The sequence below is a fragment of the Scomber japonicus genome, chromosome 22 (genome assembly GCF_027409825.1).
Source record: "Scomber japonicus isolate fScoJap1 chromosome 22, fScoJap1.pri, whole genome shotgun sequence".
NCBI lineage: Eukaryota > Metazoa > Chordata > Actinopteri > Scombriformes > Scombridae > Scomber > Scomber japonicus.
This window is the reverse complement of record NC_070599.1, coordinates 21,342,687-21,357,566: the sequence shown is the minus strand read 5'-3', so window position 1 is coordinate 21,357,566 and position 14,880 is coordinate 21,342,687. Positions and strand designations below refer to the sequence as shown.

The 14,880-nt window shown below is 37.0% G+C and overlaps 1 protein-coding gene across 1 annotated transcript; it reads left to right on the top strand.

The window, feature by feature from the left end:
• Nucleotides 1-7,290: 7,290 nt before the first annotated feature.
• cmasa (cytidine monophosphate N-acetylneuraminic acid synthetase a) lies at nt 7,291-14,880 on the top strand. Its single transcript, XM_053343786.1, has 8 exons — nt 7,291-7,615; nt 8,857-8,999; nt 9,942-10,097; nt 10,966-11,102; nt 11,263-11,357; nt 12,355-12,526; nt 12,611-12,776; nt 13,587-14,880. Exons 1-8 carry the CDS (start codon nt 7,395-7,397, stop codon nt 13,775-13,777), a joined length of 1,281 nt encoding a protein of 426 aa, XP_053199761.1. The 5' UTR covers nt 7,291-7,394; the 3' UTR covers nt 13,778-14,880.

The following is a 14,880-nucleotide window of genomic DNA, read 5'->3' as shown; positions in this document are numbered from 1 at the left end:
GGAAAGCATGACTACACCCATGCCAGCAGTGTTAATATCAGCAGGCTAGCAGGTGTAATGTTTACCTTATTCCTAATTGAGTTCTTGATAAGTTCATGAACAGAAATTTTGACCTTGGCACTAGATGAAAAGTTACAAAATCCCCAAAGTTCAACAATTCATCTTGAGGTGAAAATGAATGTATGAATCAGATTTCATGACAATCTGTACAATATTTATTGAGACATTTCACTCAAAACCATAAATGTTCCTCAAGGAAAAGAAGGGTCAGGGAACACCAAAGGCCTAAGTTGGTCTGTGCTCGATCATTAATAGTTCGTACAATATGGTGTCTGACCATGACGTGGATTCATAGTTGTTCTAAATGGACCATGTAAATAGAGAGGGGGGAAAGACCTGGCCTGGGAAAACCTTGGGATCCCTTGGGAGAGTTAGAAGGTGTGACCAAGCCCTGGATAAGTAGCAGAAAATAGATGGAATGGATGGAAATACCTGGAAGTCGTAGTGTTGCACTCAGTTGTTCACAGAAAAAAGTGACAGAAGTAGTTGTGTCAAGAAAAGAAAAAAGACTTTGAGAGTGAAATTCAAACCCTGGTGTCATTCTGAACTTGGCAGAGCTGGCCAATCATTGTGTGAAGTGGGTATAAATAATATTGGATTATTTCGGAAAGTTATCAAAATGATGGTTCTACACAGCTTTTAATCCGACAATGGAAAGGTGTTGGGGAAGGGGGGGGGGGGGGGGGTTCCGAACAAGTAGTCTGACAAGCAGTTCTTAGGGATCATCCTCTGGGGACCATGAATGTCTGTGCCAAATGTCATGGTAATCCCAACCCTAACCCTAACCCCTAACCCTAACCTTAACCCCATAGTTGTTGGGATATGTCAATTTGGACCAATGTGCCATGACACTAGTGTAGCAAAATTTGCATAGTAATCATAAAGTCATGAGTCCAAGTGTCGCTCCAGGAACAACACACAGCATAAGCACATAGTCACAGAGTGTCAGTTACAGTATGTGAACTGCACTTCTTTCAACCAACATCCCCGATGACCCCGATATCTTCAGTGTGCAGTTATAGCCTTGCATGGTATACAGTATATGAGCCTGATTGCTGGTTGGGATCTCGCTCATTAGAAGGGGCCCTTAACGGTTCCTAAATGTCGCCTTGTCAATAAGACTGATAAGGTATACGTTGTCTTGGGACTCTTGAGACCTTTTTCTGCTCTTAAACCTCATTCTTACCTTATTCCTTTTTCTTTACTGATGGTTTTTTATCTTGATTTTTGTGTTTTGTATTCTATTTACTCTTAAATTCTTTGCTTCTTCCAATCCCTATTATGTATCATAACATCATTTTCCTGTGATGTTAATGTTTTATTTCCACTTACTAGTTGCACATGCTTACTCTAACATACACTCAGATGTAAGCTTTTATTCCATGAGCCTTAAACAAATTGTTGTTTTTGTCAAGTCTCGTTTTTTATTTAGTATTCAGTGTAATTTACTTGACTTACTTGCAAAGTTTCTTTAAGCCTTCTGCAAGGTTTTCCATTTGCATGCGCAGATAAAAACAACAAAATCTAGTGTCTAAAATAGGAAACTTACACAGCTTTCCTCAGCCGTTAAGTCCTCTAAATAGAGACAACAAGAATTTAGAACCAGTTATGAAGGTTAGTTGTCTCATCAGAGGAGTGGTGCAGGAGGAATGAATGAACGGTATGTCGCCTGGGCAGTCGGAGTAGTTGGGGCAGATGATCAACCTTCCTCCTTTTACTCTTTTGTCTTCAGTTTAAATCCTCTTTCTAACTGTCACTGACACCTTTTTTTCCTCACGGCATCTTTAACATTCCTTGTTGTGTCTTTCTTGAATGTTTGTTTTGCCTTAAAAAGATTTTTAAGTGAGAAGAAAGCCTCAAATATTTATGTGCTGTGTGGTAATATCTACCCTGGAGTTTGTCCAGATATCATATTTTTCAATTACTTTTCAACTGTTTGACACTTTTCCTCTATTTAATTCACTCTCTAGATGATTCAAAGTGGTAGAAAGTACTTAAGTACAGTTTTAGGTACTTCTACCGGAGTATATCTATTTGATGCTACTTTATACTTTCACTTCACTACACCAGATTTATTTAACAGCTTTAGTTACTTTTCAGATAATATGACAAGCTTTTAAAATACAACACATTGTTAAAGATGAAACCAGTAGTTTCAAACTTTTTTCTTTTGACATCTTACAAAAAAACAGTGTAGTTTGGCTCATATTTCAGATGTCTATGAGTTGTTAAACCACTACTTTTACTGTAATACTTTAACTACATCACTCATAATACTGATGTACTTTTACTGTAATACTTTAACTACATCACTCATAATACTGATGTACTTTTACTGTAATACTTTAACTACATCACTCATAATACTTATGTACTTTTATTTAAGTAGACTTCTCATGTAAGACTTTTACTTGTTGAAGTTGTTGCTGTATTGGTACATTTTCTTAAAGGATCTGAATACTTCTTCCACCACTGCTGATTCATCATTCCAAAATATTACAACTGAATGATCAATTTCAGTGTAATATTAGCTTCTTTTCTAAATGCCTCTGAGCCCAACGATAGATTTAAAACAGCAGAAAGGAGACAAAGATGCAGTGAGACAGACAAAAAACAGGATCAGGGGGAGCAGAGTGTATTTTACACCAGCTCAACCTGATCGACAACCTTTCTTCTTCTCTACGGTCTCTTCCAAACTACTGTTATTCCTTTGTCTTCTGCCTCTCTGTCAATGTGCTACAAGTAAACCTCCACAAAGATTTTTTTGGGGGAACATCGTCCTGTTGGCCATTTCCCTTCTGTAACGTATAAGCGATGACACACAGTGAGGTGCTTTGATACCTGATACACCTGTCGGAGGAGGTGAAGGCCACAATGTAAAGCAGGCTTGTGGTCAGAAGTGGATTATAATATTGAAACCATGGCCACTCAGTGAGAAAAAGCTTGTTTGTTGCTAGCCCACTGTAAGGCCAGTTTCACCAGTTATAGGTGACTGGTATTTTAGCCCAAAGCAAAAAGGCTGTTGCTATGGTTACCTGCAGTTTATTATATCTTGCGCAGTGATTAAGAACAGTTAAACTCTCGTAATGAGTAACAGCAATCGTATGACAATAAATCAATCAATAAGTAATAAAACTAACAAAAGATAAAAGATAATAAGTCTCTCTATTATTATTGCTCCTATTTCTCATTAAATCAGTTTTAGATTGTCTACACTCCTCTTTTTTATGTTATGTTATGTTCAGCCCCAAGCAACCTTCATAAATAAGTTAGCCTGAGAGGTGAGAGTCAGGGGACAGTTCTGCACATCACTCACTGCTGCTCGTTGTTGTGAGCATTGCTGAAGACAACTCAGATGAGCATGTGATCATTTTGACACTTTTTCAATAATTCCTCTCTTCTCTTGTCTGGATTTTGGTGGCTGGACGGTCAGATGGTACAGTTTGGAGAGATTTCAGTGATAAAATCAAACTGAGACTGTGAAAGTTGACATTTTGAACTTGTATGTTCAATGATTTTTGACCTCCTTCTGTCAGCATCATGTAATTAAGTTAGTCTGCCTACTTGATTTTTTAATAGGTTTTGTTTCCTCTGTAAATGGGAGGGAGAGCTGGTCAGGTAGCATTGTTTGTGTATGTATGTGCGTATGTGATAATGTGTGTCTATATTTAGAAGCTGTCAGATGTTGTTATGCTTTCAGGTGTGATTCATAAGAAAAGGCTGACTCTTATCAGAAATGAAGATGAAAATGAAGCAGAAAAAGGTAAAAGACTTACATGAGAGAAACATCATGAAAACTAAGGAAAACAAACTGGGAAAGAAATTATAACAAACTTTACTTAATGTTGCAAAGTGCTTAATAGAGATGAGAAAAAGGAAATTAAAAAACAGCATTTAAAAACAAAAGAAAGGAGAAGAAAACAGCAATCTTAAAGGGGGTATAAATAAAGAACAATCCTTTGGAAGTGTGATAATAAAACAGCAACATATCAAACATTCATACAAGCTTTCCAATTAAAACATGTTTCAAGGAGTGATTTGAAAGACACTACAGACGTTGCCTGTCTGATCCTGATAGGCAGACTGTGCCACAGTTTTGGGGCTTTAACAGCAAAGGCCCAGTCGTCTTTGGTTTCTAGTTGAGATTTAGGAAAAACCAGCAGAACTCCATTTACAAATCAAAGTGAACGCCCAGGCACATGAGAGGTCAATGAGTCCTGAACAGGGGCCTGAACAGCAGTCAACATCTCTGAAGCCTTGACACAATCGACAAAAGGGTCCTTCAAACTTGCATTTCCTGATTTTGGCCACTTGGGGGCAGCAGAAACAAATATTAAAATGAATACGCACATATTATCTTCTCTGAAGTTGATAAGGTGCACTTGTTAGCAAACAGTTTCCTATTTATTCATCCAGTAGATGTTGGAAAGTAGTAGCATTTATTTGGTATCATGTTTCTAGCCGCTTAAAGAATTGAAGTTCAACATTCACTCCTCTTTTTAGCTTAGTTTCAAATAGTGACCCCTTTCGCCTCATTAATGTAAAAACCTTTTTCTAAATATTAAATCAACAATGTAACATGTCAACCAGCAGATCTTATCTTACTCAAATACCTCAAACATGACTTATTTTAATGTAATACATCAAACAAAAGCATTATAAATGCACAGTCAATTCAAATCTTGATGATTAGATTTTGCAGTCTGTATTGATATATTGACCCAGATATTACGGCTTGCACACTTTACACTCAGTTTAAGAGCATATCTTCCGTTAAATGTGAATTAATTTTAATATATCAACACAGGCATCAAGCCTGTATGTAGCCTTGGAGTTAAAACCCAGGACATAATTAATCCATTACACACTTCCTGAACCTTTTGGCCTGTGGCAATCACTAAACGATATACAATGAGCATCAGTCCTTGCAGCTCAGTAGTAAACACAATTACTTTTAATTGGGTAATTGGTAATAATATTGTAATTACCTCCTTCATGCAGCATTTATGTACAAGTGTGTCATACTGTGTTTTACATGCACAGGTATTTCTTATGCAAAACTCCAGGTGTAGAAAAAGGAACAAAAGATGAATGTCCTTTGTTACACCCACGGATTAACGTATGATGGAAGCTAATGACAGTCTCCATCCTCCCAGCCAACATACAAAACAGATAAGAAGAGCAAATCAAAGCCGACTTGCTCCTCCAGTTATTAGTCATCATGGTCATTCGTCACACAAGAGTTTCGATCTATATGAGGGCACATTCATCAAGTTTAAATTTGGGAACTGTCATTTTCTGTTCACTTTTTTCTTAATTTCACATTGTGTGTTATTCTATATGGCATTTTTTGCATGTGTGGTCTTGTACTTGTACAGTATAAGGACTCCAGGCCTCTTATGTATTCCCTGTGCCTTTGAGATTTAAGCTTGGATCATTTGAGTGTCTATATTTGCACAACTGCTCTCATCTCTTATCTATATGTACTCATAAAATCTAATATTTTTACTCTACTGCACCATTTATTTCTTTATTCTATTACAGTATAGTATAGACCATAAAATATAAAATGTAAAACACACACACAATGGGTTAATTAAAACAAAGGAGATTCATTTTGTTTAACCAGATGAGGCTGGCAGATGGAGCTATTGTCAGTCTAAATAAGGAAATGCTCCATTAACTATAAAAAAAAAAATCCAAACCCTAACATAACACAAGGTGGTGCAAGGGGAGAGGGAGCCTCCTGGCTGTCAGGATGGAGCAGGTCTTTTATTACCTAATGGGTGAAAGTGGACAGCTGCCTTCGCTTCCCGGATGGTCTCCAGCTCCACCCGACCTGCAACACTAAAAGACACACACACACACACACACACACACACACACACACACACACACACACACACACACACACACACACACACACACACAACATGGCAGTACCACAAAACACGAGCCCTGGCACACTGTTTGCACATTGTAAAGTATGTAAACATATTGCATTCACCAGGGAAAACACATGGCAGCCTTATCTGGTAATTATCATTTAATTAACTCATTATACAAGAAAAGATTTCATAATTGTGACTTACTATTTCAATATCATAATTATGACTTTCTATCTTAAAACTAAAAGTAAATCTAATTATTATGACTTAGTATCTGATAAATAAGAGTAAACTATCTTATAATTATGACTTAGTATCTCATAATTACTAGAAAATATCATAGTTATGACTTAGTATCTCACAATTACAAGAAAATAATCTAATAATTGACTAATAATAGCTTTTTATATCAAAACTACATACAATGTGTATAATAATTATGAATTAACATCTCATAATACAGAGAAAATATGTCATAACATTGACTTTCTATCTAATATACTCAGAGATCTCTTCTTGTAAAGCTAGTGAGTCATAGTCTTATTATGAGCTAAGGCAGTAAATCATAGTTTTATTATGAGATAAGCCAGTGGTCTTAAGTTAAATTATGACATACTTGAGTTAAATTATGACATACTTAAGTCATAATTATGACATACATAAGTCACAATTAGGAGAAGAGGCTTACAGTTTTTTCCTTGGAGAAAGCAATACGTCTCCATAGTGAAGTACAACATGCAGCTTTATCGATATGCAAATTATTTTAATTCCTTCGGCCATAAATGCATAACAAGCATAACCCACTGATCTTTAGTTCTTTATGTTCTTTAGTTCTTTACTTTTGCACAAAAATTACACCAAAAAAGACAGATAATGACAGATAATATACAGTGCAGGGAGAGGCAGAAAACCCAAAATGAGCTTATTTAAAGCCTCCACCTAAAAATATTAAAAAATTACACAATATTACAGAAGATAAGTTGATTATTTGCATCTGGCTTTTCACTGTGCATCAATGGTTGGTTGCTGTTAAGATGCTTGACGGTGGAAGACAGCTGCTGTATTGTTGTTGTCTTTTTATATTTTATTCTATTTATTATGAATGAGCTAACTGGAGAAATGAATTGCCCTTTTGAGACTAATGAAGTATTCTGATTTGGATTATTTATCTCTTTCAATGAAGCACTAGACCAAATCATAACACCAGTAGTAAGGTAGTCTTGATTTTTAAAAAGAAAAAATCTCCTCTGGGGGAAACTATGGCAGTATTGAGCTGCCTATTGCAAATTAGAAACCACAAATCAAACACTAGAAGAAGTACATCCGGAATTCATTCATAGGAGTGAAACCTTTGCTTAGTTGTGGTAGAGTTACTGTCATTTTTTGGGGTGACTTTTTTGTTGTTGATTCCCCGTCTTGAATCGATTGAATCTACATCTAGCCGGCATGGCTTCACGGAAGAGAGTCCACGGAGACACCGACACGCAGGACGGAGTGAAAGCCGCTCAAAAGCAGCCAAAGGCGGATGGCAATGAACACGTAGCCGCTGTGATCCTGGCGAGAGGAGGAAGCAAAGGGATCCCTCTAAAAAACATCAAAATGTTAGCAGGGGTTCCTCTCATTGGATGGGTGCTGAGGGCTGCTGTGGACACCGGCAGGTTTAACAGGTAGATCTTAAAAGATATATTAAAGAAACTGGCTCCAAATTCATTTAAACACAGCATGTTTAAAAATATATGTGCAGCTCTAATTATAATATGTACCTGTATGTGTATAGACCTGCTTTTCTTTTACATCCCTTATTAAAGGGTAAGTTTGCAGTCTTTCCATGTTTGTCTTAAAACAATAGTAAGGTGTTGAAATGAACGTTGAAACAGGTTTTTCTTGCTTTAATCTTTCCTCCTGTTCTTATACTGACCATAAGGAGATCCCTTCATGATGTGATATGTCAATGTAAAGGGGTGGGGACAAAATCCACATACCCATAGTTTTTAGGTTAAACAATTAGCAGCCTGTATATTCATGTGTAATTTTAAACAATATAACTTACACAGTACACATATGCTAGTTAGCTTTAAAATAATTTAAAAGAAAAAGTGATGCACTGGAGCTTAGATGTCCCACTTGAGTGAATGTCTTACTAACCATTAGAAGATCTCTTCATAATGTGCTTTCAATGTAAAGTGATGGGGACAAAATCCACAGTGTGTCCACACAGTCATTCATTGCACACATCAATTTCAAAGTTTATCTTAAGCTTTTATGAGGCTGGGTTAGTCAAGGTTACTTTGGAAATGTAATAGGTTACATATTACTAACCCTATTTTACAATGTAATAAATAATGTAAGTATTACAACGCTTAATCAAAGTAATGTACCTTATTACATTTCATTACTTTTTGATTAATTTTCTCGTTTTCTAACAAATGTTTTCAACTGTTAGGGTAAGTGTACAGAATAATGTATTTGATGTTATATTCCATCCTATGTTGTGTTTGCACTCAAAAGCCTGTTTTAATCGATTAGTTGTTGAACTGAAACAGTATGGCACCTTAATTGAACATGTAAAAAACAACAACAACAACAACAAAGCTATGAAGATATTTTTAAGTACATTTTATTTAAACTTAAAATGAATGGACTTTGGACTCTTATGGTTGGTGTAAAGTTGTTTTAAATATGACTACTGTACAAACTAGTTATGGGTTAGGGTCTTTTTTTTTCTTTTCCCTTGAAGGTTTCATAGTTTAAATCAATACATTTTTCTTGCCAGCAATAGCACACTAGTAACAGATTAAAAAATGTAGAGCATAAAATTAAGATAATGGAGTATGTATGAAAAGAGGTAATTTCAAATACAATATAACTATAATTACAATAATAATAATCAAACCTGTATTTTCCTCAGTGTGTGGGTATCAACAGACCATGATGAGATCGAGAAGGTGGCAAAATCGTGGGGTGCAAAGGTGCATCGCAGGAGCCCTGAAGTATCCAAAGATTCTTCTACGTCACTGGACACCCTCCGAGAGTTTGCCATGCTCAACCCAGGTATGAGACCAATGAACCGCCAGTGTTGAATTGGATATCAAGAGCTAATTTAAAAATATGACTTCAAAACAAGTTGTAAACCATAATTGTTGACATCTATTTATGGGTATTTAAAGCCTTTCTGATACACATCTTACAGATGGGACTGTATATTAGCTCTATGGCTCTGTTATACGGAAACTCACCCAGAGACCACATGACTCCAGGTCTGTCTTCCCCCACAAATAAAAAAAAACAGTTACACAAATAAACGAGGGTGTAGGAAACTGAAAGACACCAATCTCTGATTTCAGATATTACTTATTAAATGTCTTACCCTATTCATAGTTGAGAAGTCAAGAGAAAGGAATGGCTGCCAGCTGGCTCGGGCAAAGGTCAAACTGTCCCCATTCATCATATTGGGATGCCAGTTTCCCCATTATGGTGAGCTGGTTGATCGTCTTTCCGCAGAACCCCCCTGTTAATCATGACTCTGACATTTTACCTGGGATACTCCAGTCAGCCGTCATTCTTGCAGTTCATGACTTTCAAGCTGCTACAGTAATTTTGTGGACAGGGTCTTTCCTTTTCCTTTATTGATGACATAATCCTCCTGGGCTGCTTGGGGTCTCAGCATGTAAAAGGTCCAATGATGTCCAGGTTCTGGGAAGAGCCAGAGAAGGTCCCAGTCCCTAAAGATGGCACAAAAAAAGAAAGAGTGAAAAAGAGCTTGATTGGTTGATTGAACCTTTTATTTGGGTCTCTTCAGAAGTGCCCCGTATACAAAATGATTTATCTACTTATACATTATATATAATGAAAACACTTGCAGCCAGGTGTGGTATCTCTCTCTGTGATGATTATTTATGAGCTAAACTTTACTATATGTTCTGTTGAATCAGTGACAAATCAACATCCTGCTTCCTGTTTCACTTTCCCCCTTTGTTGACTCTTTCTTCACAGAGGTGGATGTGATCTGTAACATCCAGGCTACAGCCCCGTGCCTCCAGCCGAAACACGTGGAGGAGGCGTTGGACATGATCACAAAGCAGGGCTTCGACTCGGTCTTCTCCGTGGTCCGGAGGCACCAATTCCGCTGGCAGGAGGTCAAGAAAGGATGTAAGTCGACAGATGTGGTACAGTTGTTAATAAAATAGTCCCACCATCCCTGTTGACATCTCATATGGATTATTTAGTTTTACAGCAGTAAATGCAATTTAATTTGAGTTCATTTTGGCCCCAGGGTCAAAATGCTGAAAAATATGTTCTGAATTATGATTTTTCAAAAGACCGCATTGTGATCATCTCTATTTAAAAGTTCTTCCACTTTAGACTCCTCTGTACCTGACCAAATGTTATGTTGTATTCATATTTTCATATTTATGTAATGAAGAATACATTTCAACTTGAGCTGATTCTTTGAAAGATATAATTTAGGACTTTAGGACTTTAGGTATTTTCATTTTGGTTCTTTGTTTGAAACCTTTAGTCATGAAGTAACCTGTTGCACCACATTCTGATGTTCATGTCATGCGGCATGACAGACGTAAATCAACGCCCACAAAGCAAACATCAAAGACATGTGGCTATTGAGAGCATAATGAGTTGTTAAAGTGAATAACTGACGACACTACTCTTCACTAGAGAAGTTAAAGCTTTGAAGGACCAATGTATGGATTCAGTGACATCTAGTGGTGAAGTTGCAGATTGCAGCTAACTGAATACCCATTAGAAAATCTACTGTGGCTGCAAAAGTTGTGAAAAACGCAAAAGTCCCTCTCTAGAGTCAGTATAATATTACATTAAATTTCTGCCAATGAATCCCTCTAAATCTTACTCACTGGTCCTTCTAAGCTACTCCCACTTTGGCTTCAGCCTCAAGCCATAACTGGCAGCAGTTTTTGTCAAATCGACCTCTTGATGCAAATAAATTGTAGATGCAGTATAACATTTGTCCTTTAATCCATACCCTGTCTCCTCCTTCTAGCTAATGACCTCACCAAAGCACTTAATCTGGACCCAGCCAACCGGCCTCGGCGTCAAGACTGGGATGGAGAACTGTGTGAGAACGGTTCCTTTTACTTCACCAGGAAAGAACTCTTATTGAAAAAAGGACTTTTGCAGGTAATTTGACAGCATGATTACTTGTAGTATCTCTTAAACATGTCGGTACGGTTTATCATAGGCCTGTTGATGTTTTTGTTCATTCACATTTTAAATGACTTCCTTTTTTTTACCTCATGCTACTTCTGTTTTCTCTGTCCCTTTGTTTCTTTCTCTTCAGGGTGGTAAGGTAGCCTATTATGAGATGCTGCCTGAGTACAGCGTGGACATAGACGTGGACATCGACTGGCCTGTGGCAGAACAGAGGGTTCTCAGGTAGGGACCGACTGATACTGGATTTTAGGGGCCGATGCCAATACCGATATTAGGGAGCAAAAAAATTCCGATATTAATATATTGGCCGATAATGGGAATTTAATCATTATAATTAGCTATGAATAAAAAAACATGTATTAAGAAAAATGATCAAGTACACATAAAATGCTGATTATATAACTTTAAAAGAAAATTGATACATATCGGTCAACATATTTGCCGATACGATACATCTGTGTCAATAAAGGCAGATAATATTGGTTGACCGATATATTGGTCGGTCTCTATTCTCAGATGATGTACATACAAACATGCTCAGCACCTTGAGGGCAGACAAATATATATCACACTGCCAACGACAAACCATTGCATCCAGATTACGGTTAGTGACGATAACCTCCTTTCCGCCAAGTTGTAAACAATTGTAAACGCTTTACTCTCCGACAGATCAGTCGATTATCAGAAATTTAATTTGAAACTATTCCAATAATTGATCAATTGTCATTTTTCAAGAAGAATGCTAAATATCTGCCATTTTTCCATTTCATATTTGGCGGTTAATTGAATATTTTAACATTTTAGACTGATAATTAGGCATAAGAAGACAATTTTAAGACACTACTGTGGCCTCTGACAAATTACCTGTGCCATTTTTACACTATTTTTTAACATTTCACAGTCTAAACAATTAATGGGGTAATCGAGCAACAATTGGCACATCAATTGATAATGGAAAATAATCGATAGTTGGAGCCCCGCTAGATCATTTCTGTCTCTTTTTCCTTCTTATTCTACTTGTCTGTTCGTCCTCCTCTTCATGAATATTTGATTTTCAAGTGTCAGTCAATCAAAAGGCTCTGACGTTTATTTCCTGCTCCATTACACTTCTTTCTCTATACATTTTTTCTGTTTGTCTGTTTATTCTCAATTTTCACTTCTTCAGTATCCATCGATAGTTGAGAACATACGCTCATCCAGTCTCTGCTTCTTTCCACAGGTATGGTTACTTTGGTCCGTCCAAGCCTGAGGTGGTTCAGCTGATGTTCTGTAATGTATCCGGGTGTTTAACAGATGGAAGGATGTTTTTGTCTGCATCCGGAGAGGAGATGGTGTCTATTAATACCAAAGACACTGTGGGCATCCGCATGCTGCAGAAAGAAGGAATGAAGGTTTGATTTTTCACTATAAGAACTTGTTGAATTGGCTTGTGTCATCCCTTATTGCCAACACTGCCCTCTTCCATACACCAACAGGTTATACTGTTGACCTCCAGCAAAGACCCAGTGGTCCAGTCATTGGCTGACAAAGTGGCCGAGAGGACGGGTTGCCATGTCGTTAAGGTGGGCGAGGAGCCTCAGAAGGATTTGGAGAAGACTCTGAAGGAAGAGAAATTGGATTGGAAGGACGTGGCATACATGGGTAAAGCGGCTTATCCTTTACAGTAATATAGTGTTGGTCAGTCAATAAGTTTAATGTCTAGATACTCTGTATATATGTTGGTTGCAGGTAAGTTTAAATCAGAAAGATTAAACCAAAGAGTAAAAATTATTTCAACATCACAACTGTCAAAAATGAACACACAAATTTATAATTGTCATATTAGAGGCCCTGAAACAATTGGAAAACATTAATACAGCTGCTGACAATGTGTCATCAGAGAAGTGCTGTACTGTGACTGAAATCAAGAAGTTGGATGCTAAAAAAAGGCTGTCTAAAACAAAGCGCTCCATGACTAATATGAGAGTCGGATGCAACAGTCATAGAGATATTAGAGGAGAGAATATTATAGCCTCGTAGACCGTCAGGTGACACAGATAATGCAGAACAGATACCTGCAGAAAGTAGCTGTTTACAACAACCACAGAAATGTAGAAGTTGATTTTCTGAAATATGCCAGTAAAAAGCTGATATTAAACCGCAGTAAATTTTCAAACCATAATGACGATGATATAGGCAAGAGAACATACATTTTGCACATACAGTTTAATCCAGTTATGTATTTTATTTTAGATTATTTCGGTGTTTTATTTATAATCCAAATCCCTTCAGATTAAAGCATTATGATTTTGATTTGTACTGTAAAGAAAGGCAAGATTGTCTGTTCTTGACTTAGCCAACAAGTCTGGACCTACATTTACAAGAAACTTGGACCTTGCTGCTTCAGAATAAATCTGTTTGTATGAGTGCTTCTTCATATTTATGTAAATTATGTGTATCTGTTCTCCTCAGGTACTGATGAGCCAGATGTGCGCTGTCTCAACCTGGCAGGATTGAGCGCAGTACCTGCAGATGCCCCAATGGTAGCCGTTCAAGCTTCAAAGTACACCTGCCACACGGCCGGAGGACTTGGAGCCGTCAGGGAGTTTGCCGAGCACATTCTCCTTCAGAAAATAAAAGCAAAGTCTCAGATGATAGATTAGAGTAACACCTCGACCGCATAAGCTTCTGATTTCAAAGAAGAATTTAAAATGAAATCTACAATGGAAGGGTTTTAGAGGTATAGTAATGTTATCAGAGATGCATATCTAGTTTTAGGGTTGATTTCAATAATTCACTCTGTTTACAATCAAGTTGTTTTGGTATTACTATGCATGTTCTTCAGTAGTTTTAGTTAAAAAAAATGCTGTGAATATTCATAATCAGAAGTCATTGAATATTTGACAAGATATCGATTCACTGCTGATAGACAAAACCCCCTGTCACCAAAACCCAAAATACGAGGCGAGAAACTGCTGTTGCTCTTGCCTTAAAAAAAAAAAGGACCCATGAAATAATACTAGATTATACTAACATATCTGCTATTTGCAAAGCATGAAACTTAAGTTCTTTTTTTTCTCCTTTTTTTTTAACAAAGCCAAATAGTGTCCCCAAATCCTAAGTGTCCACACAGGTCCTCATTGATGTTATGAAGCAGAAAACATGTTATTGTAAGAGACCTTTTTAATATTTAAGAGTAACTTGGTATTTTTTACTGTATGTATATGAGGTAGGATTTTAAACCAAAATATTAAATGTATCACTTTTTGATAAATCTTCTGTTCTGTCTGAAGCCTTACATGTCACATCTTTGTAAACCTGAGTGTACATGTCAAACTGTATGTACTCCATCGTTTATGGTGCTCATGTGACCTTCAAGTGGCAGTTAGGCAGGCAGCATATTTGCTTTCTTGCTGCGAGTTAACAAAATCTGCCTACCAGCACTTCTAAAGCTCACTAATTAACATGTTATATCTCACTTATTTAATTTGCATAGAAACTGGATGACTAATACAACAAGTTTTGTTCCAATCAAACAAACACGATATAATATGTGTATAAGTGGATTTTGTTATTTTTGACAGAACCAGGCTGGATGTTTCCTCTTGTTTGCAGTCTTTATGTTAAACTAAGCTTCACCCAGTGCTTAAACTTCTCAGGCACCATAGAAGTTTCATTCAGTACATTGTACACTTTTCCTCCTGGTCATCTCACAAATCCAGCAAACATAAGAGTGGCATAAATTTTTTTCCATCTCACTGTTGGG